The 22,700-nt window shown below is 35.3% G+C and overlaps 4 protein-coding genes across 6 annotated transcripts; 2 read left to right on the forward strand and 2 right to left on the reverse strand.

Annotated features, from left to right (window-relative positions):
* Positions 1–480: 480 nt before the first annotated feature.
* On the reverse strand, positions 481–2,519 carry LOC132617107 (stemmadenine O-acetyltransferase-like). The gene is made up of 2 exons (XM_060332002.1): positions 2,053–2,519; positions 481–1,474 (listed from the first exon to the last, which is right to left on the reverse strand). The coding sequence occupies exons 1-2, from the start codon at positions 2,517–2,519 to the stop codon at positions 481–483; spliced, it is 1,461 nt and encodes a 486-aa protein (XP_060187985.1).
* A 1,063-nt stretch (positions 2,520–3,582) lies between these two features.
* Positions 3,583–8,276, forward strand: LOC132601838 (GDP-mannose transporter GONST3-like). The gene is made up of 3 exons (XM_060314898.1): positions 3,583–3,663; positions 3,787–3,845; positions 6,520–8,276. The coding sequence occupies exon 3, from the start codon at positions 6,525–6,527 to the stop codon at positions 7,647–7,649; it is 1,125 nt and encodes a 374-aa protein (XP_060170881.1). The 5' UTR covers positions 3,583–3,663; positions 3,787–3,845; positions 6,520–6,524; the 3' UTR covers positions 7,650–8,276.
* LOC132601844 (uncharacterized) lies at positions 3,589–6,175 on the forward strand. Of its 2 annotated transcripts, none has more exons than XM_060314910.1 (3): positions 3,589–3,663; positions 3,787–3,845; positions 4,742–6,175. In XM_060314910.1, exon 3 carries the CDS (start codon positions 4,809–4,811, stop codon positions 5,625–5,627), a length of 819 nt encoding a protein of 272 aa, XP_060170893.1. In that variant the 5' UTR covers positions 3,589–3,663; positions 3,787–3,845; positions 4,742–4,808; the 3' UTR covers positions 5,628–6,175. The 2 variants fall into 2 exon arrangements, with proteins under 2 accessions (XP_060170893.1, XP_060170888.1); XM_060314905.1 differs by having other exon boundaries at positions 4,769–6,175.
* A 119-nt stretch (positions 8,277–8,395) lies between the features above and the next one.
* On the reverse strand, positions 8,396–12,174 carry LOC132601856 (nucleoside diphosphate kinase 2, chloroplastic). 2 transcript variants are annotated; one of them, XM_060314917.1, is made up of 7 exons: positions 11,911–12,174; positions 11,535–11,591; positions 11,335–11,421; positions 10,518–10,598; positions 10,246–10,358; positions 10,048–10,097; positions 8,396–8,702 (listed from the first exon to the last, which is right to left on the reverse strand). In XM_060314917.1, the coding sequence occupies exons 1-7, from the start codon at positions 12,115–12,117 to the stop codon at positions 8,635–8,637; spliced, it is 663 nt and encodes a 220-aa protein (XP_060170900.1). In that variant the 5' UTR covers positions 12,118–12,174; the 3' UTR covers positions 8,396–8,634. The 2 variants fall into 2 exon arrangements, with proteins under 2 accessions (XP_060170900.1, XP_060170904.1); XM_060314921.1 differs by lacking the exon at positions 11,911–12,174 and adding an exon at positions 11,718–11,873.
* Between the last annotated feature and the right edge of the window lie 10,526 nt (positions 12,175–22,700).

The following is a 22,700-nucleotide window of genomic DNA, read 5'->3' on the forward strand; positions in this document are numbered from 1 at the left end:
ACAATCTGCTCATTGGATCATGCAGTATGGTCGATCTCTTGTTACACACATCAACATATGGGTTTATCCTATTTAACAACTCCAACAATTAAGTGCATCAGCATTACACTCGGTCATTATTTATTTTTTATTGAACAACTGAACAAGTTGATATTGCTTGCTTCACGACCACAGAAACGAAACTTAAAATTTTAAATGCTCCTGTTATTGGCGGAATTTAACATTTTCTCATAGATTCAAATATATGGAAGGATGGAGATGGATTTAAATGAAGCCATATGAATATATGGCTATGATTCTATAGCCGACCTCAGCTAAATTACGATTGAGGCATAGTTATTGTTATGGCTATTCACGAAGTCTTTTAGATGACAAAAGTTTTTAAATGCTAGAGATAAATTATGGACAATATTAATAATAACAAATACAATAGTCATAAGAATTCAAAATCCAAGTCTCTTTGAAACATAGATTCTTGAATCATGGGCAATAAGCAAAAGAAAGTATCTCAGGATCATTTTCAAACAGGGGCATGTCCTCTTCCAACAAATTAACAGATGCCTCAATGCCATCTCCATCTTTAGTTCCCATTAATATCACCAAATTCTTGAAAGATCTAATTGGACTGCAAACCCATTCAGGCTTACCCCATCCAAAATCCACTTCATACACTGGAAATCTACACCAACTTGTAAAATTACATACTTCTAAATCCCCCTTCGAAAAATCTCTCACTGTTGTTTCTACTGAATCACCATCCAATCTTGATTTTTGTTGCTCAGACTCTTCAAAAATATTATCGGGTGCATCAGCATTTTTGGAGGGTCCACGCAAGACGTTCATATTTTTTCGTCCCTTGATAACATTATCCACATAATCTGCATTGATATCCCTAATTGATTTGTTCAGTTTTTCCACCAGTATTGTCATGTTAATGTTACTATTGTCCCCTGCATTTTGCTCTGTTTGTAGCACTGCAGGGGCTATTGCAACTGTCCAGTAATTTCCAAAAGTGTGATTTGGCACTGGTGGTTCCATCCTTTGCCTTATGTTCACTGCATGAACTGCCACACATATTTTCGCGCATTTTGGCTTCGATCTATAAAGGGAGAGGACACGTCTCCATATGAGAGCTGAAACGGCTTCAACTCGAGTTGGAAACTTGGAATTTTCGTCTAATGAACCAATAATTCCTTTTGATGCTTTAATTTTCAGGGCTAGTATAGAAGATGAATCGAAAATAAATCTTTTTGTGACGATTGTTTTGTTAGTTATTCCAGTGTCATGAGAATAACGGGGTATTTCTCTAGGAGGGAAATTTTTTGCTGAATCAAAAATTGGAGGAGGGACAATGTTAGTATTTTCACTATTGGTATTTAAAGATTTGGAAGCCCATGAATTCAAGAAAGCAACTACTGAAGTTCCATCAGCAATCTTGTGCGAAACGCACACACCTATGGCAAAGCCACCACACCTGAAGAGAAGATACAAAAAAAAAATGTTTAGGAAGCACGCTTTTAATTAGCACTTAATTATATTAGGTCTCAGCTCACCCTCTTACATTATGGGCTTATGGCGGCCTCATGATTCCTTTTTAATGGGTAAAACACGTGGAAATATTTTTGTCATGACCTCTTTGTTTTAATATACCATATCAAAGTGCAACCATCTCATGTAAATGTTTAATATACTAGAGAGACTACACTTTTAATTAATGTACTTAATCATTGTTACTATGTCTCAACATATCAAAGTACAGAAAAAATAAGGTTTTCTCCTTTCTCCCAAACTTGATCGGCCGTAGCTAGAGAACGCAAGGGATTCATTCAAACTCATTCTGTCAAAAAATTATACTGCATATACAAAGTCAAAATTATGTTTATGTATATACTATTATTGATGTTACTTCTTGGTTTCTACGTGTGTTTACTTATTTACATTTTAGATTATCGTAGCTAAAATCCCGATTCCACCATTGTCTATAAAGATTTTGGTCTAGTCCCTCTATGTTTTTTACTTTGTTAGAAAAAAAGAATAAAATAGAAACCAGACCTGAATAAATTGGCTTGAGCAGCTACAAGCACTTCCCTCTCATCTCCTTTTTGCTTCAGCTGCTTACCCCAATTGCCAGTGGGCTCAAAGGGCAGCAACTGATTCAATAACTTCACATTTGAAGTTCCAATGATTTGGGAAATATTACAATTAACTCTAGCTTCAACGAACTCTGCCCCCTCATCACTGCACTCAACAACAGAATAGTCATCTCTGAGTGTGCCAGCCAATGGATAGTACTCGCTTAGGCACTCAGCTAGGGATTTCTTCAGCATGCATAGCTTTTGATCTCTGGTAATAATATTTGTAGTACTAGTAAGGTAGAAAAGTAGAACAGGGATGTAAATAGGAGGTGAATTTTGGTCAATAGAAGAGAGAATGTAGTTTCTAAGGTGATTAGGTGTTGGACACAATGGTTTGATTGTTTCCCTACATACAACTTCAACATTAGTACTTACCATAACCATTGTGGCTTATTAGCTAATTTTATTGCTATAAACTAGAAAGTATGTTTCTATGAGAGAATTTGGTGTTGAGTCTTGAAATTCACGAGCTCATGTATATAGTACATAGGGACTGCAAGAGAAAATACCACAATAATGTCAATTCAAATTCATGATCATGTCAAACTGAGTAATCTATATGTATACAAACTTTGACTTATTTATTTGGCTATTAGAGATTCTTGTCACTTTTTTCGTCTAGTAGTTTTGATAAGCTATTGCAGCGAAGCGGCAAGTACAGCATTGCTTAAAAAAGTTGGACTGCTTAGTATATTTCTCTAGCCTCTCTTTTTTATTTTTTTATTTTAGAAAAGCTCCAGCCTTTCTTGATTCTTAGCTAGTAGTAATAATATATATTTACTTTTGGATTTCGAATAAATCTTATTAGAGAATCTTTAGACTAAGCAGCTTTGCCATTGTCGGGTAGGAGATATTCTTTTCGGGGCTGGAATCACTAGTGAAAGATCAGTATAGGAGATGCATGCTTCAAATGCAAAAGATAAAGATTAAGGAATATTTTCATCATTTAAATAAGAATAAAATCACTACCAAGATGCATGGTCCAAATGCAAAACATAAATTGAGGAAGTTTTTTAAAAAATCATTACATAGTGGTGTCATGGAAGGAGAAGGGCAAATGGGAAAATGAGAATGGAACCGACTTCTATTGTGTAAGAGACTCTCACTGATACTACTAAACTATAAGTCTTGATGTTAAAAAATATTTTCCAACATTCAAATAAATGTGGATTAAGATAATGAAGATTAGGGCTACAAATTGGAGCATGTTGCGTTGTTGCCGGCCTTGACTAAATTGAATTATTATATTGTAATTAGCAAATAAACTGATTCCTGAGCTCAATGCTAGCTAATTACTCCTAGCTGTTAAACGTGAGGGTTTTGTTTGCTATTTTGAATAACTTGAGGAATCATTTTTGACATTTAGAAAAAGTTCTAAGGTCTAGTAACGATTCTGCTCACTTTCATTTCCACCTCCACAGAACCACAGCTTTCTCTCTCAAACACGCACTCTTTGGTCTACGCGCCACCGACGCGCCGTCGGATCGTCGCCGGCAACCGTCCTTCTCCAATTTCTCGATATTTATTTGTTCGTTCCTCCTTCCAGAAGTGGATCTAAATTTTAATGTGGAATATTACTTAAATTGATAAAATTAAAAGCTTTTCGACTATATTTTGTTAATTTCTTCTAAAGTAGGCTATTTTTATGCAGACCGTTGCTTCTGGGACTGCAAGTGATTTTGAAATATTTGAGAGCAGCTTCTGCTTAAGGTATGCATCTGAACTTCTGAAGCATTAGGGGACTATTGGCGATTATTTCTCAAATACGATATGATATGTTTTCCCTGTTTTTTTAATCTCTTCATAGAGAAATATGTTAGTATGAGTAATGAATGAGTACTTTTATGTAAATTCAGTATACCAGATGAGTTGATAGATCTTAGAAGAAAAGAGTACTATTAAAATTGGACCCTCAAATCAAATTTCTCGAAATGTAAATAATGTTAAAACATACTATTGACAGCATGCATTTTCGATAGACATGAAGATGTAATAAATCAGTGGTTTGGGAGTTAGGAATATCTTGGACTTCCTGTAAATGACAGAAATTTGAAGTTTTCTTTTTATATGAAGAGTAATGCATTGAAGTAGCATTGAAAGGGAAGCTGATGTTTTAGATCGTTCCATGTTGTGAGCTGATCGATTAACTTCTCTAGGCCTTAAAGGTTTAGAGCAATTGACCCTTCCAATGTTATCACAGCTAAAACAAATGAAATGTCACGGAAGGGGGGGAAGAATCAGTGAAATTCATTAGTTTTCGGTTAGAGATAGACAAATCAGCTTAAATGGATGTTTTGTTAATCGATTGACTTCTCTAGGCATTAGAGGTTTACAGCAATTGACGCTTCCAATGTTCTCACTATGCAATGTCACGAAAAAGGGGGAAGAATCAGTGAATTTTAGTTTAGCTGCTTAGGAAATAGACAAAAGTAGCTTAAATGGGGTAAAGTTTTAGCTCATTTCATTAGTGAACTGTAAATACCGAGATTATTAATGAAATTAGCTAGTAGGCAGCATTCCTATTAGCCTATTAAACTTTTGAAAAAAGAATTGGAAAAGAAAATAGAGCCCCTTTGTCTTTAATCGATCTTTAATTGAGACTCAAGAGGTCTCTTTGCCTCTTCCTCCGACAGAAAGCATTACTCAGAAAGTGCAGTCATTTGGCAAGAAAGCATGTGTATAGCCGTATTCATATGGAAAATGCATCCTCTCTATCCTTTCCTCCTATTCCTCAACAGAGATGAATACCACAATCGTCCGACGAAACCATTGGCATGGTGGGAAGATAGTGATATACTTGGTGGAAGGGATGAAGTTGCTGGTGGGACTTGGCTGGCTTGTACTCGCTCCGGAAGAGTTGCTTTCCTTACTAATGTTCGTGAAATCAAATCAAATTCAGATGCCAAGAGTAGAGGAGACCTTCCTGTTCGATACTTGAAGAGTGATAAGAGTCCTCGTGATTTTTCAGAGCAACTTTTGAGAGAAGCGGGTGAATATAATGGGTTTAACTTGATAGTTGCTGATCTTTGTTCAATGACCATGGTTTATATAACCAACCGACCAAAAGACAGTGGTATGTCCGTGACTGAGGTTTCACCCGGTATTCATGTTTTATCAAACGCAACACTAGACTCTCCATGGCCTAAGTGTCAACGGCTGGAATGCAGTTTCAAGCAATTATTAGATGAATCTGGCGAATCTGAAATTCCAATAGGCCAGGCAGCTGAAAGAATAATGAGAGACTTGGCTAAAGAAGATAGCAACCTGCCAGGCATATACTCCCCTGAGTGGGAGTACCAGTTGAGCTCCATATTCGTTGACATTGAAACGTCCATGGGGCGTTATGGCACAAGAAGCACTTCTTCACTGGCAGTGAGAAGTTCTAGTGAGGCAACTTTTTATGAAATGTATCTTGAGAAGGATGTATGGAAGGAGCAGCAAATGACCTTTGTGATTGAGAAGATGATAGAAGGTGTTGTTTCTACATCCTAAGACGTTCTTCAAACATGAACTACCAAGATCCAGACAAGCCAATGTTTGTGATCTTTCCCATGGATAAAGCGCAGAGTTATCTTCCTCTCCTAAATCTGCATAATCAAATAATATTTCAATTGTACTACTGTTGAATAATCATTCATTTATCTTGCTCCAGAACCTCCTTGCACAATCCACTATGGATGATGGCATGATGCGGTGGTTCTGCTTATTAAGAGTATCCTATTAGTGTATATCTAAATCTTAGCTGCTGTCATTAGAATAAGTGTTGCAGCTAGTGTTGTAATATGAATGTACTAGTAAATGTGCACTTACCAAGCACTGATACTGATTTACTAAAGGCATGATTAAAAAAAAAAATACTCCAAATACCAAAAGAAATGCTACTTCTGGATTCATCAGACATAATGGAATATGAGCTCCATTTTCTGAAGCTAAGAAGCACAGAGATAAAGTGATTGACAAAATTATTGTTTCTGGATATTGTTGGAAATAAATTTGGCTTCATAAACTTGATAAAATATTATAATATTTGGCTTCATAAATTTGATGATGTTTTGAGGGGAAGGAAGAGAACATTTTGTTGCTGAAGAATAGAGATGTATCCAAGGTTAAAAAATTTGGTGTAATGCTGAACTTTCTAATGATGCTTGATTTAATGCTGGATTTTCTGGAATCCTTACAGCTTTAGAGGATTCCTATCTAGCTTTGCTCTACGTTGTCTCAGTATCAGCTTGGTACTAAGTTTATATTAATAACTTTACTTATCAAAAAAAAAAAAAAAAAAAAGGGCTCGCTTCTGCAGAGTGCTTGCATGAAGGGTAAAATATTTTAGTTGTTAATGGTTGATTGAAACTCATAGAATCTGTTTTCCCTGTTCGTTTATTAGATTAAATGTCAAATGATGTGGAAGATCCTAAAGGTGGAGATGCCAGAACGTCTTTGGATGCTTCTTCACCGTCTCCTAGTCACCAATCAAGTTGGTATAGTGGCTTACTTGAGCAGGCATCGGTTTATGGTATAGCTGCAGGGTACTGTCTTTCAGCATCGTTGCTCTCCATCATTAACAAGTGGGCCATAATGAAATTTCCTTACCCCGGAGCTCTAACTGCATTGCAGTACTTCACAAGTGCAGCTGGAGTTCTCATGTGCGGATGGCTCAAGCTTATAGAACACGATAAACTTGATCTTCTAACAATGTGGCGATTCCTACCTGCAGCAATTATATTCTACTTATCTCTTTTCACGAACAGTGAGCTTCTCCTCCATGCCAATGTTGATACTTTTATTGTCTTCAGATCAGCAGTCCCCATCTTTGTTGCAATAGGAGAGACACTCTACCTGCACCAGCCGTGGCCCGCAATGAAAACCTGGTTGTCACTTGGTACAATATTTGCTGGTAGCGTGCTCTATGTCAGTACAGATTATCAGTTCACGCTTACAGCTTACAGCTGGGCAGTGGCCTATTTAGTGAGCATGTCTATTGATTTTGTTTACATCAAGCACGTGGTTATGACGATTGGTCTAAACACATGGGGTCTTGTGCTGTACAACAATCTTGAGGCTTTGCTGCTTTTTCCTATAGAGCTGCTTATCATGGGTGAATTAAAGAAGATTAAGCATGAAATTGAGGACGAGGCTGATTGGCACAGCTTTCAAGTGGTGTTACCAGTAGCCCTCTCATGTTTGTTTGGTTTAGCCATCTCTTTCTTTGGATTTTCTTGCCGTAGAGCAATCTCTGCCACGGGATTTACTGTTCTTGGCATAGTTAATAAACTTTTGACAGTGGTGATAAATCTAGTTATATGGGATAAACATTCCAAACTTATTGGAACAGTGGGGCTGTTGATCTGCATGTCTGGTGGCGTTATGTACCAGCAGTCTACAAGTAACAAGCCCAAGGCTGTGAAAGATGTAAATCCACAAGAAGCTGATGAGGAGGAGCAACAGAAGCTGATTGAAATGCAGAGCAGTGACAATCAGAAGCAAGGTACAGAATCCGGAGATGGGAAACAGTAACTCATTCTTGGATTTTCTTTCTTCATTCTTGTGTTGAATATTCAATTTTACGCTTCAAGGAAACCATCCTCTTAATTTAAGTGCCAGATGGGGTAACTTCCAGATCATTGTAATAGGAAGCAGCTTTTGCGAATGGAAAAGCAATTGTAGAGATGTGATTTGTTGTTTGTTTTCACGGCTACAAACTCAACAGCCTACCCCAACTGACCAAAACTGCATACTGCGTCTATTCAACATAGTTTACATTCCTCTTCAAACAACTGAGTTACTTTCGTCATTCCAAAGGTGGGAGATGGCAGATGAATATTTGAACTATTCTAATATGCCGACACATTTTCGTCCGTAAGACATGTTTGGAAGGGACCAAGGACTGCTCTTCTAACTAATGTGTCCTCGTTAAGATAAACTCCATCACAATGTTCTAGATAGGAAAATACAGCAAGAGAGGAAGTTGGGACCAGGGTGGAGGGAGTTATCTCGCTATTATGTTCAAATCGGGCAACTTTGTGTAAGCTGCTGTATCTTTTTGTCATATTATTTTTTGTCCTTTGTATATCCTTGGGACTTACTCTAGGAAATGAATTGGAAAAATGGTATTTCAATCAAGCAGCATGGGGAGAAAGTTCACTTTGCTATAAGCAAGTCTTACACAACTAGTGTGGATTGTGTGAAACACATTGTAAAATTTTTCAAAAGAACAGAGAGAATGTGTGCAAGTAAAATGTAGAGTACCTTGAGAACTACAATGAATTAACGACCAACATAACAATTATAAATTTTATTCTGTAACTTGACACCAATTTGGAAAAATCAAAATCCAGTAGTGAACCTCTCTATAAACAGGCCAACCATGCCGAAAATGATACAATTACACAGCTTGTATTTTTTTCAGTATAGATGCCGAATAAGTGATATTATTCTCCATCTCTTACAGTTAAGCTCAAACCTCCAAAACTTCAATGAAGAATCATATAACGCTAAGGTATTATTCCACCAACCAAGGTTCTTGAACTGGTGCCCATGCACTTAATTCACCTTCTTTAAACCAAAGAGCTGCACAAAGGAAAATAAAAACACCAATTAAATGAGAATCAAGGCTAACTTATTTTTATCTAGAAGAACAAACTAAACTACTCCGCTAAAGACTTCAGTTTCATTTGTGAGAGAACGAATTTCCAAGAACTACCACTCACTACTCACTATATGTAAGTCGACAAATCGAATTAGAGGGCAAAACAACTTGTCAGCCATCTTACTGAATACACATCCTAGTTGTAGGTGGTCTTTTACTTCTAGCCACCACAAATCATAAAACTACAAGCATGTAAGATATGAACAAGCAAGTGTATGCCTGCATGCACATATTTTTAGAAACCTTTTTCTCATTTGCTGTTTAAAAGCCGAAATTCTGAGGCAAAGCATAGGCCTCGAGATGTGACATAATTCTTCGAATTCTACTTTTACTATGAAACCTTATCAGAAAAGATGATTAGCTTTTACTTTAAAATTATAGAACTAGACCATAAAAGGAGCAACAAGTACAACGTCATCATGCACTTAACTTCATGTTGGGTCTTTCCTCGGACTTCTTATCTACTAATAGATTCAGTTGTCAGCACTCGAGAAAGTATGAAAAAGAAAAAAGTGAACAGGCACAAAAAGAGGAGTGACGATGGTGAGAGAGACTGAAGCAGTGAATTGGAGGACCTAATTACTGAAACTTCTTTTCCTCCATATACACAATTGCAGAGTGAATACGCATGAAATCAATAAATCGACAATTCCTCAATGGCTAAATCACTATGGTGCAAAAAATGAACATTAGTTTTTTCTTATTGGAGAAAAACCAATCTGGCGAAGGCACTCAAAGCAAGACCCTCAACCTTGAGGTAGGATGCCCGAGGGTGAAGGTTGTACTGTGCCATTATCTTCTTTAGACCATAATATAAGCTCATTTTTTGTTCAATTAAAGATATATTCGACAGCAGTAAAATTTCTAAACCTTATTATTAGGTGGCTATCCGCACAATTTGATATCATATCAGAGTCCTTTGTGAGTAAAATTTTAGATCTTTCCTTTGCTTAATTATCAAATAGAAGACTCTAGAGGATCATTTTAATGACTTTTTGCTGTAATTTGAAGTACGTTGTTGGTGCTAACTTTATAAATATTACCTTATTTATCAAAAAAAAATATATCAAAGAGGTCTTTGCTTTCTCTCATGATATTAAAACTGAAGTCACCACTGTTCAATCTGTAAGATTTTGCTATAAGTCCAATTCATGTTGAACTAACAGCTCAAAGCAGGTGACCACATTTAGTGACATGTGGGGGAAGCCACATTAAGTTAATTCTACATGCTACTCAATACTTGTGCCAAACTAGGGAAAAACTTACCTATTTCACGCTTGCCATTGTCGGGGCTATCACTTCCATGTACCACATTTCTGCACATAGATTGCCATCAAAATATTCTTAATTAAACAACATTAAAAGCTTCATAAAAAATTAAACAACATTAAAAGCTTCTATCCATGACTTGGTACTTGCTGAACATAAACAAATAAACAACATAATAAATATCTATGGCTCTACCTTCCAGTTTGAACAGCAAGGTCTCCTCTAATTGTGCCTGGCTCAGCATTCAGAGGATTAGTTGCTCCTATTAGCTTACGTGCTGAAGCAACAACACCAACACCCTCCCAAGCCTTGCCAAAAATAAATACAATTTAAAAGATTGGGAAAATAAAAATATTGTTAGGAGACAATATACAGTCTAAAACTCTTGCAATTTTCAGATTGCTGAGGTAGTTGATTGGTTTGACTTAGTGAATGAAAGCAACAATCTAAATGAAAAGAAATTCTACCATACAGACAACAGGACCAGATGTAATGTAGTCAATCAGCTTGGGGAAGAACGGCTTGGACTGTAGGTCCTTGTAATGCTCCTGTAACAATTGAAAACTTCTAAGCAACTTTACCCAACAGCACAATTAATAGGGATGAATTGACTTAGCAATTTCAACTCTCTTTTGGTTGATAAAGCAAAGATAATCATAGTACTGTTCAAGAAAATACAAAAGAATTCTCAATAGTGTAAACGGAAGCAATTGGATCGTAAGAAGCTACCTTAGCACCCAACCCCAGCCTTAAAGATTTCTTCTGGCAAGTAAACTGCCACTCCTTAATCATTACAGAATTACTTGTTTTTCCTATTATTTTCATGTCTTGCGGTCCAAACAACATACAATTTTGAAATTCCAACTTTATAATTCCAATCTTCATGTCGAGGTGCGCGCAAGCTGGCCCCGACACCACGGTTATCAAAAAAAAAAAAAATCCAATCTTCATATATTACAAATATAATTTATGGTGTCAACTGGAACTAAGCATTCACTTGCAGTTTTAGAAAGTGTAAATTGTGAATTAAATGAACCTCAATAGATAAGATGAAAACTTTGGGACATGTAAAAGGAAACATCGCCTTTATTTTTAACTAGAGGTTTCGGGTTCGAGCCTGGGAATGGAGTTGCCTTTGGTAAGGAGCGCTAGCTCGCAAAGTGGGACTTTCTGGAGTGAATAAGGCTTAGTCGGACTCCAAAGGTACTGGATACCTGGCGCAAAACCAAATAAAACCCGTGGAGAGGGATTATTGACACCCAAGTAAAGGTCAAGAAGTCAAACCTCTGCCAATTCTTTGGGGCACTGGAAAAGCTTTAATCCAGTAAGCTTAAATCCTTTCCTCTCAAATCTGGATATAATTTCTCCAACCTATAACAATATTAAGGTAACATATTTTCAACATTCAAAAGCAATTCAAAAACATAAAGTTAAGTTTTTCCAATAATCCGAACTCAAAGAAAGAAGAATATAGTGAAGCGTACAAGGACTCTTTGAACACCATCGGGCTTGATCATGATATAAGTCTGCTCCACTTCTTCCTGAACACAAAATCCCAAAATAAAACAAAAAACATCAAACAATCAACAAACCTTACAACAACAACAACATACTCAGTGTAATCCCACAAGTGGTGTCAGGGAGGGTAGGATATACGTAGACCTTACCTCTATACCCATTTGGAAAATTTAACAAAATTACACTTTTTTGTTGCACCAAGTTGTCAATTTACGGGCACATTTCTATAGGGGCAGAAGAAAAAGGAAGTGGGCGGCAAAAATCTTTAATGGGTAGTCAATAATCATAGTTGTTATTGCATCTATGTAGTGAGAGTAAGAGGATAAAAAGAATTTAGTGTACCATGGAAGCAACCAAATGGGGTAGGAAAATACGTCTACGGACATTCCTTTTGGGGGCATATGATGTGAAAAGATGAAATGCTGATTGCAATGCGGCTAAGGGGCTATGCTTCTGGACTGCTTTTGGGGTAAACCTGAAAGAGGAGAAAATGGTGGTTTTGGAAGAGAGTGAAGAAGAAACACAAGGAGCAATGGTGAGACACTCCATTTCTGCTCTTCCTCTTCAATTACCTCTAAGTCTACTCTCTCTTTCCCTTATCTACTTTTGGTTTTTCAGCTTTTTTTTGAGTGTTTGGCTAGCCAGCTTAATGTCATTTTGTGTTTAAAATAAGCTCAAAAAAATAATTAGGCTCATTTAATTTAGGTTATCTAAAGCAGTTTATAAGCTAAAAAGCCAAAAAAAAATATAAGTTAGACTACCCCCAACTTAATTCTTTTAGCAACAGCTTATAGGTATAAGCCCATCCAAACAGGCTCATACTTGTTTGCGCACAAAAATGGTACACCTTCGCTGTGTGACAATTAAAGTAATTTCTTTTTTTATATTTTAATAAATATTACTCCCGCCATCGCAGAGATTGTTTTAGTTTGAATTGACGCAGAGATTAATAAAGAATACTTTTAAAGCAAGTTTTAAATATTTTTGCGGCATTGAATCAATTTGATAAATTTAAATTGTTTCTAAATATAAGGAAAAAAAAAACGAAAAAGGGTCAAATATACCCCTGGACTATCGGATAAGGGCCAAATATACCCCTTGTTATATTTTGGGTCTAAATATACCCCTACCGTTATACTTGGGTACAAATTTATCCCATCGTTAAAGTTCGATCAAAGTGGACATGTGGCATTGACATTTTGATGAGGTGGAAGCCACGTGGCATGCCACCTCATGCCCTCAATCCACATCTTCACTGCCACTGCCATTGTCACTACCCCCTCGAACTATCTTCACCGTCTCTGCCAGTGCTACCACCCATCTCAGCCATGCAACAACAACCGTCGCCGCTGCTATGAACCCATCCAATCGTCTGGGATGTGGAGCTCAGTGCCAACCATACCGAAAGGGCAATCCCAGAGCAAGTTGACATTGATCTCAGTTAAACATAGACTATTCCTGCTCTTTCACATATTTATGCATTGGTAGAGTATTGGATGGGTTAACTACCATTTCTACCCTTGCTGATTTCGACATCAGACATTAATCAACTAATTCTTTGTTCTTCTCAAAAAAGAATTAATGGGTTAAGTTCAGGATTCATACACAAATGAATTTGTTTCATGCCCTATTTTCAAAATTATTTTGGTTAGGCTTGTAAAGTTTTTCGGTTTTGAAAATGAAAATATCAAAGTTCAATACGTTTTGTGATGGTATCAGGAGTTTGCTACTCAAATGTTTCATAGTATGTTACAATCCACCAGAAAGCAACGTCAAAGATCAAAGCTTGATTCATAGGTTTGCTAGTTATTAATAAGTTTTTTTTTATAGTAATTCATAATTATGGGTGTTCCAGGCTTGATATGCCATTTCTATCAACAAGTTGTTGTGCCATTCTCCGTGCTGCATATGTAATCCTTTTCTTTAGGTTTCAGTAGCATGTACAACTGCGGCAGCGACTATGGTCATTGTATGGCGGAGATGGGTGGTAGCACCAGCGAAGCTGGTGAAGATAGTTTGAAGGGCATAATGACAGTGGTAGTGAAGATATGGGTTGGGGGTGTGAGGTGACATGTCACATGACGTCCACCACACCAAAATGTCAATATTACATGTCCACTTTGGTCAACTTATCGGTGGAGGGCTATATTTGGACCCAAAGTATAATGAGGGATATATTAGGCCCTTTTCCGATAGTACAGGGATATATTTGACCCTTTTCCGTATAAAAAATGGGTAATGCTAAATGGGCAGAATCATATAGGCAGAAAATGGATAGAAAAGTTAAAAAGTTTATATTGTCCTTGTTGTTTGCTCCAATTACTCCTATTTCCCTCCAAAAAAGTCATAATTACTATCTTCCCAATACATTAGATATTTAAATTAAATTTATACTTACAAAAACTTTAGGATTAAACTATATAAATTGAATTTGAATAAATATTAAATTCAAAGAAAATTCTTACTTGTAAGAATTTCTAACAGAAATGTTGAATTTTATTTTTAGTTAATTTAATTAAAAATGAACCACCATCAAAATATTTTTTTATTTTAAAATTTATTACTAATTCAAACTATGATAATTTAATTTATTATGTTATAAATATATATAATACATATCATATATCTATATTTTAAACTAACTCTTCTACATTTTACATACTCATCATGTGTACATTCTAAAAGTACGCAATTAACTTATAACTCACAATTTTGCATATACTTTCTTATATATTTTAAATTTGTATAATTGGCTCTCTTGCATTATGATATATGATGCTATACTTTAAAAGTAAATAATTGACTCCCTTAATATACACGTTTGCATTATGAATACACACACACATACTTAAAATACTAGATGATTTACCATCTCATGTTTGAAGTTTTATTTTCTTATATTAAGAATTATGTTAATTGACTTAAATAAATACTAATTTAATTAAAAATAGTATATTCAAATTGTATTATTCTTAACCTTATATTACATCTATGGCCGATTTTAATTACCATTTCTATTCTACATTATCCTATCTACCTTTTAATAATCTAATAAATTGATATACATATATATATATATATGTATGCAATTTTATTAGCATGTTCTTTTATGTTATCGGACTTAATATTTCATTATATTTTTTATTTAATTATATGTGTTTTTATTTTAATGCATATTAAATTAATTAAAAATACAATTTTTGTGGGATTTTTATTAAGTACTGAAATTCAAATGTGATAAATCACTTTACATAAATGAAAAAGATCAGTCTACATAAGATAATGTTAAGTAATAAATAAATGATTTAAATCAATCGATAATATACAATAACATAACGTTGGATGATTTGGTCAAATATATTGTTACTACATTATCGCACAGGACATTAACTACTATATAACAACAAGTTTGTATGCATAGTTTAGCTATGTGAGTGAGTAAATGTGAGTAAGTAATTAATTTGTTGTTATAATTAAATCGAAACAAGTAATTATACATGTTAACAAATGTATTACTTTGTGTCATAGTTCTATCACAAAAAACAAAAAACAACAACAACAAAAGTATTATAGTCTTAATTCTTTAAAAACAAAAATCTAAGTCTTATAGTTGATCATCAGATGATTGCATTCGACAGATTAACCAAGTTAAATCTTTGGTTAGCATTCAACAAACACAATGAAATTATACACGTATTTAAATCTACTGTCTTAGGCTATATTTCTAGCACGAAATTAGTTTCTACACATATAACTCTTTTTATGATGTATAGGTAGTCGACCAAGACCTATTTCTTCTATTTTTTAAGGAACAACCGACATTTAATACAATTGTTAATTAATGAAATGTAAGAAAAACTATTTTTTTAAAATAAAAAAATCATTAGTTTCACATTTTTAGACGAATGTGCGTGATTTAAAAATTAAATATATTTAAGACTTTAGTTGCAAAATTTAATTTAACTCGTTATATTATCCTTTAATGATGTACATTTAAATTGTTTAAAAAGAATTGACACGAGTCAAACTTGAACCCAGACTCGAACTCGTGAACAGTCAATCGCAAGGTTGGACTACTTACCGCTGGGCTGAAATAGCTTCAATGCTTCATATGTCAAGTGAGATTAATTAAATTGTATTTATACATTTGAATAATCAGAGCGGTATACTAACAGGATTAAGTTTATAAAAAATGGTTTAAATCAATCGATAATATAGGACAACATATGACATTGGACGATTTACACAAGTGTATATGAAAAAATTAATGATTATTATAACTACATTATCGCACGAGACGTTAGCTACTACACCTCAATAAGTTCGTGTGTAGAAGTTAGCCACGTACGTGAATAATGTGGGTAAGTAGTGAATTTGTTGTTATAATTCAATCAAACAGTGCAATTATACATGTTATCAAATGTGTTATCTTGAGTCCTAGTTCTACCACAAAAAGTTAGTATTATAGTCTAAATTCTTTATTTTTCTAATTTCTATAGTTAACTTTGCTGACCATCAGATGACTGCATTCGACAGATCAAGCAAGTTAAATTATTTGTTAGCGTTGAACTAAAAGCATTCAAATTTGCTATCGTAGGCTATAGTTCTACCATAAAATAATTTTCTACATACATAACTCTTATGTATAGGTAGTAAACCAAAATTTGTTTCTTTCATTTTTTAAGAACCTAAATTTAATACAATTTTTAATTAATGGAATTAGAAAAAAATATAAAAAGATATTAATTTTACATATTTAGACAAATTTATTGATTTTAAAAGTAAATATGTTTAAAACATTAATTACAAAATTTTGTTTAATTTGTTATATTATTCTTTACCGATATATGTTCAAACTGATAAAGGACAAAATTTTGTGACACGGACCAAACTTGAAATCAACCGATAATATATAACAACATAGGACATTGCATGATCTACAAAAGTGTATGTGGAAAAAAATATGATTTAGCTAAATATATTGTAACTACATTATTGCACGAGGCACTAGCTACTATACGACACCAAGTTCGTGTGTAGGAGTTAGCTACATGAGTGAGAAAATGTGGGTAAGTAATGAAGTTGTTATAATTCAACCAAAATAATGCGATTGTGCATTTTATCAAATGTATTATCTTGTGTCGTAGTTCTATCAGCAAAAAAGTTAGTTTTATAATCTTAATTCTTTATTTTTTGTTCCTATTGTAGTTGACTCAGTTGCTCATCAGATGATTGCATGCGTCAAATCAACCACGTCAAATTTCTTATTAGCATTCAACAAAAATAATGTACTTATACAAGTAATTAGATATAGCATCTTGTGCTGCATTTATATCACAAAATTATTTTCTACATATCGAAGCAACACATATATAACTCTTATTATAGTATAGGTAGTAAGTCAAATCTTATTTCTTTAATTTTCTTAGAAGAAACGAAAAAATATTAGTTAACGGAATGTGAGAAAAATATATAAAAAAATATAAATTTCACAATTTTTAGACAAATTTATCAGATTTTAAAAATTAAATATGAATAAAATCGTAGTTATAAAATTTAATTTAACCTATTATATTATTCTTTTATGATGTATGTTTAGCCAAGTCAATTTTTTTAAGCATTTAACAAAAGCAATTTAATTATAGAAGTAATCAAATGTGTTATCTTATGCTATAGTTTTGTCGCAAAATTATTTTCTCCATATATAATTCTTATTACAAATAGATAGTAAACCAAATCTTATATCTTTCATTTTCTTAGAAAAAATCACAATTTAATATAATTATTAATTGGTGGATTGTGAGAAAAATATCAAAGCTTAATTCTTAAATATTTAGACAAACTTATCCGATTTAAAAAAATTAAATATGTTTAAACATACATCATTGAAGGTAATATAAAATGTTATTAAATATAGAAAAATATCTAAACACACAATCAAGCTAGGATGGTGTGGAAGATACTGGGAGCAAAGGACACAATGAACCAGCGCTCAACATGACAGGTAACAGAAGCTTCATCAGACAAATTTGTGGGGTCCAGTCCCCTATCCCATATTTTTAGGAAGGAAGATTTTCTTCCTTTGTCAAAATGTACATGAAATCACATTGGCAGCTATTTTTGAAATGGGATAATCAGCTATTGAATGTGATCACAGTGAACACCTTGACTTGCTACATTCAAGTAATGTCACTGATGACATCAATAGGTCCATTTCATCCTTATAAATAGGGAAGCTTTCTATCATTTGTAATACACCAGAAAGAGAAAAAATTATAGAGAGCAAGGTATTCCATAGACTGTAAGAAAATAGTCTGTGAAGAAAATTAGAGTGTGAGGGATATTGTAGTGAGGTGGGAAAAAGAAAAGAATGTTTGTTATTTCTTTTTGAGTGTGTAGTGGTCTTTGGAGTATTTATACTCGTGACTACACAGTGTAAAATTCCTTACTATAGTGATATCAGCTGCTCTTCTTGGCCGTGATTTTTCCCTTATTCAGAAGGGTTTCCACGTAAAATCTTGGTGTTGTTATTGCTGTAATTTTATTCTTGCTGATTTAATCATAACTTAGTGTTCCGCGTTTATCACTAATACCGGGAATATTATTTTTGCAAGTCTATTTTATTCTTAACAAGTGGTATCAGAGCCAAGGTTCTGTCTGAGGATGATCTGTGGTTGCAGCATAGTCTGAACTTCCACATCAGAAAAGAATTACTTTAGGCTCTTGATAAATAGTATTTGTATTTGTGATAAATGATGGAAGCCAACACTAGTAGAATGGTTATTTCGAGTGGCGTAAATTATGCCATTTGGAAGGGCAAAATGGAAGATTTGCTCTATGTCAAGAATTTTCATCAACCTGTCTTCGCCACTAAAAAGCCTGATAATAAAACAGATGAAGAGTGGAATTTGTTAATAGGCAGGTTTGCGGCTTTATTAGACAGTGGGTTGACGATAATGTGTTGAACCATATTTATGGAGAGACGTATACTCGGACCCTATGGGAGTATCTTAAAAGTTTGTATGCTTGAAAAACTGGAAACAACAAGATGTTTTTGATAAAGCAGATGTTAGGTTTAAAATACCACGATGGTTCCGCAATGACAGATCATCTGAATATTTTTCAGGGGATCATGAACCTATTATGGGCATTAATTTTGATGAAGAAATTCAAGGCTTGTTTCTACTTGGTTCCCTACCAGATTCTTAGGAAATTATTAGAAGTTCATTATCAAATTCTGCTCCGGATGGTGTGATCTCTATGGATCTTACTAAGAGCAGTCTTTTAAATGAAGAGATGAGAAGAAAATCTCAAGGTTCCTCCTCATCAGATGTCTTGGTGACTGACACTAGGGGGAGAGGCAAGAATCGTGGTTCTCAAAATAGAAGCAAATCCAAAAGCATACTTAAAGATATTGAGTGCTATCATTGCGGGAAAAAAGGGCACACGAAGAAGTTCTGCCGGATTTTGAAAAAGGAGAATAGAGATAAGGAGGAAAAGAAAGAAGATGGAAATCGTGTAGCCACCGTCACTACAGAAGATCTTGTTACTGTCCTTGATTTGAATTTGATAAATATTGCCTGTGATTAGTCAATCTGGGTTGTGGACAGTGGTGCCGCATCTCATGTGACATCAAGGAAGGAATTTTTCTCATCCTATACTCCGGGTGACTTTGGAACTTTGAGTATGGGTAATGAGACTGTATCTAGGGTGGCTGGTGTTGGAACGATTTGTCTGGAAACTAGTATTAGAACTAAACTAGTTTTAAACAATTTAAAGCATGCACCCGATGTTCGTTTGCACTTGATCTCTGTTGGTGTTTTGAATGATGAGGGATATGTCAGTACCAATGGTGCTGGAAAGTGGAAGCTTACTAAAGTTTCCATGATTGTGGCTCGTGGCAAAACGCGTCGTGGTCTATATTGGACTACGGCCTCTACCTGTGTTGATATGGTGAATGCAGTTGAGAGCAATAACTCTTCAATATTATGGCATAAGAGGCTTAGCCATATTAGCTAGAAAGGACTAAATGTTCTGGCCAAAAAGAAATTATTGTCAAATTTCGAAAGTGCTAAATTAGAAAAGTGTGAGCACTGCTTGGCTGGAAAACAGAATAGAGTTTCTTTCAAGTCTCATACTCCTTCAATAAAGACAGAGTTCTTGACTTGGTGCATTCAGATTTGTGTGGTCCAATTAAGACAAGGATTTTGGGTGGTGCACTTTAATTTGCTACTTTTATTGATGATTGCTCAAGGAAACTTTGGGTCTACGTCTTGAATACTAAAGACCAAGTGTTGGGTGTCTTTAAGCAGTTTCAGGCTTCAGTTGAAAGAGAAACTGGAAAGAAGCTGAAGTGTACTCGTGCTGATAACGGTGGTGAATATTGTGGACCGTTTGACGAATACTGCAAGCAACAGGGTATCAGACATCAGAAGACTCCTCAGCTTAATGGTTTAGCAGAGAGGATGAATAGGACCTTGATGGAAAGAGTCAGATGTTTGCTCTCTGAAGCAAAGTTGCTGAATTCCTTTTGGGGTAAGGCTTTGTTGACCGTCGCACGTGTTATTAATCTATCCTCTGCGGTTGCTTTGCAAAGTGATGTTCCAAACAGAGTTTGGTATGGCAAGGATGTTTCCTATGACCATTTGAAAGTGTTTGGTTGTAAAGCTTTTGTACATGTACCTAAAGATGAGACGTCAAAATTAACTTCCAAGACAAAGCAGTGCATCTTCATTGGTTATGACCTTGATGAGTTTGGTTACAGGCTATATGATCCAATTGAGAAGAAGGTCGTGAGAAGCTGTGATGTTATCTTCGTGGAGGATCAAACTATTGAAGATATTAACAAAGCGGAGAAGATAAAATCTTCAAGTTCTGAAGGTTTAGTTAATCTTGATCAAGTCCCTCATACAAATGTTGATGACGTTGGTGGGCTCGATGATGATGGTGTTGCCCAGAATCATGTTCCAGATCAGCATGTTGATGATGATAACGATGCTGCTATTGATGAGGTAGATGCTCCTACTCATGAAGTCGTAGATGAGTCAGATATTTCACTTAGAAGGTCTACTAGACAACATGTTCCTTCTTCCCGTTATTCACCCAATGAGTATGTATTACTCATTGATGGGGGGAGAACTTGAATGTTATGGGGAGGCCATGGAAGATGAGCACAAGGATCAATGGATTGAAGCCATGCAAGATGAGATGAAATCTCTGCATAAGAATTATACTTATGAGTTGGTGAAATTGCCTAAGGGCATAAGAGCTTTGAAGAACAAGTGGGTGTTCAAAGTTACAGCCGAAGAACACAGCTTGAAGCCCAGATACAAAGTTAGATTGGTTGTTAAGGGATTTGGTCAAAGGAAAGGTATTGACTTTGACGAAATATTTTCTCTTGTAGTGAAAATGTCCTCCATTCAGACAGTTCTTGGTTTGAATGCTAGTCTTGATTTGGAGATTGAGCAGATGGATGTGAAGACTGCTTTTCTTCACGGTGACTTAGAAGAGGAGGTTTATATGGAACAACCCGAGGGCTTCAAGGCAAAAGGTAAAGAAAATCTTGTATGCAAACTTAAGAAGAGTCTATATGGATTGAAGCAATCTCCCAGACAGTGGTACAAGAAGTTTGAATCTGTTATGGGGGAGCAAGGCTACAAGAAGACTTCTTCAGATCACTGTGTGTTTGTACAACGATTCTCTGATGATGACTTTATCATCCTTCTGCTATATGCGGATGATATGTTGATTATAGGCAGGAATGCTTCCAAGATTGATGAGTTGAAGAAACAATTGAGTAAGTCTTTTGCAATGAAAGACTTGGGTCATGCTAAGCAGATTTTGGGCATGAGAATTACTTGTTCGAGAGACGAAAGGAAGCTTTACTTGTCACAGAAAAAGTACATAGAACGTGTACTAGAGCGCTTCAATATGAAGAATGCTAAGTGGGTTAGCACACCTCTTCCTGGTCATCTGAAATTGAGCAAGAAGATGTGTCCTGCAACAATGGAGGAAAAAGAGAGAATGGCCAAGATCCCTTATTCCTCTACCGTCGGAAGTGTGATATATGCAATGGTATGCACTCGACCAGATATTTCTCATGCAGTCGGTATTGTTAGCAGATTTCTCGAAAATACAGGGAAAGAGCATTAGGAAGTTGTGAAGTGGATACTCAGGTATCTAAGAGGAAGCTTAGATGAATGCTTGTGTTTTGGAGGATCAAATCCAATCTTGAAGGGCTATACAGATTCTGATATGGCAGGTGACCTTGATAACAGAAAATCCACTACTGGATATTTGTTTACTTTTTCAGGGGGAGCTATATCATGGCAGTCAAAGTTGCAGAAGTGTGTTGCACTGTCTACAACTGAAGCGGAGTATATTGTGGCTACTGAAGCTGGCAAGGAGATGATATGGCTTAAGAGATTTCTTCAAGAACTTGGATTGCAGCAAATGGAGTATGTTGTCTATTGCGACAGTTAGAGTGAAATAGACATGAGTAAGAATTCTATGTACCATGCGAAAACAAAACACGTCGATGTCAAATATCATTGGATTCGTGAGCAATTGGAGAGCGAATTGTTCCAAGTCAAGAAGGTTCAGAGGAATGAAAATCTTGCAGATATGCTGACCAAGGTGGTATCGAGAGACAAGTTCGAACTGTGCAAAGAACTTGTCGGCATGCACTCAAACTAGAAGCTAGTGTACCCTCATTCAGGTGAATGGAACCGGAGGGGGAGATTTGTGGGGTCCAGCCCCCTATCCCATATTTTAAGGAAGGAAGATTATCTTTCTTTGACAAAATGTACATGAAATCACATTGGCAGCTATTTTTGAAATGGGATAATCGGCTATTGAATGTGTTCACAGTGAACACCTTGACTTGCTACATTCAAGTAATGTCACTGATGACATCAATAGGTCTATTTCATCCTTATAAATAGGGAAACTTTCTGTCATTTGTAATACACCAGAAAAGAGAAAAAATTATAGAGAGCAAGGTATTCCATAGACTGTAAGAAAATAATTTGTGAAGAAAATTAGAGTGTGAGGGATATTGTAGTGAGGTGGGAAAAAGAAAAGAGTGTTTGTTATTTCTTTTTGAGTGAGTGGTGATCTTTGGAGTATTTATA

This window comes from Lycium barbarum, chromosome 1 (genome assembly GCF_019175385.1).
Source record: "Lycium barbarum isolate Lr01 chromosome 1, ASM1917538v2, whole genome shotgun sequence".
NCBI classification, from domain to species: Eukaryota; Viridiplantae; Streptophyta; class Magnoliopsida; order Solanales; family Solanaceae; genus Lycium; species Lycium barbarum.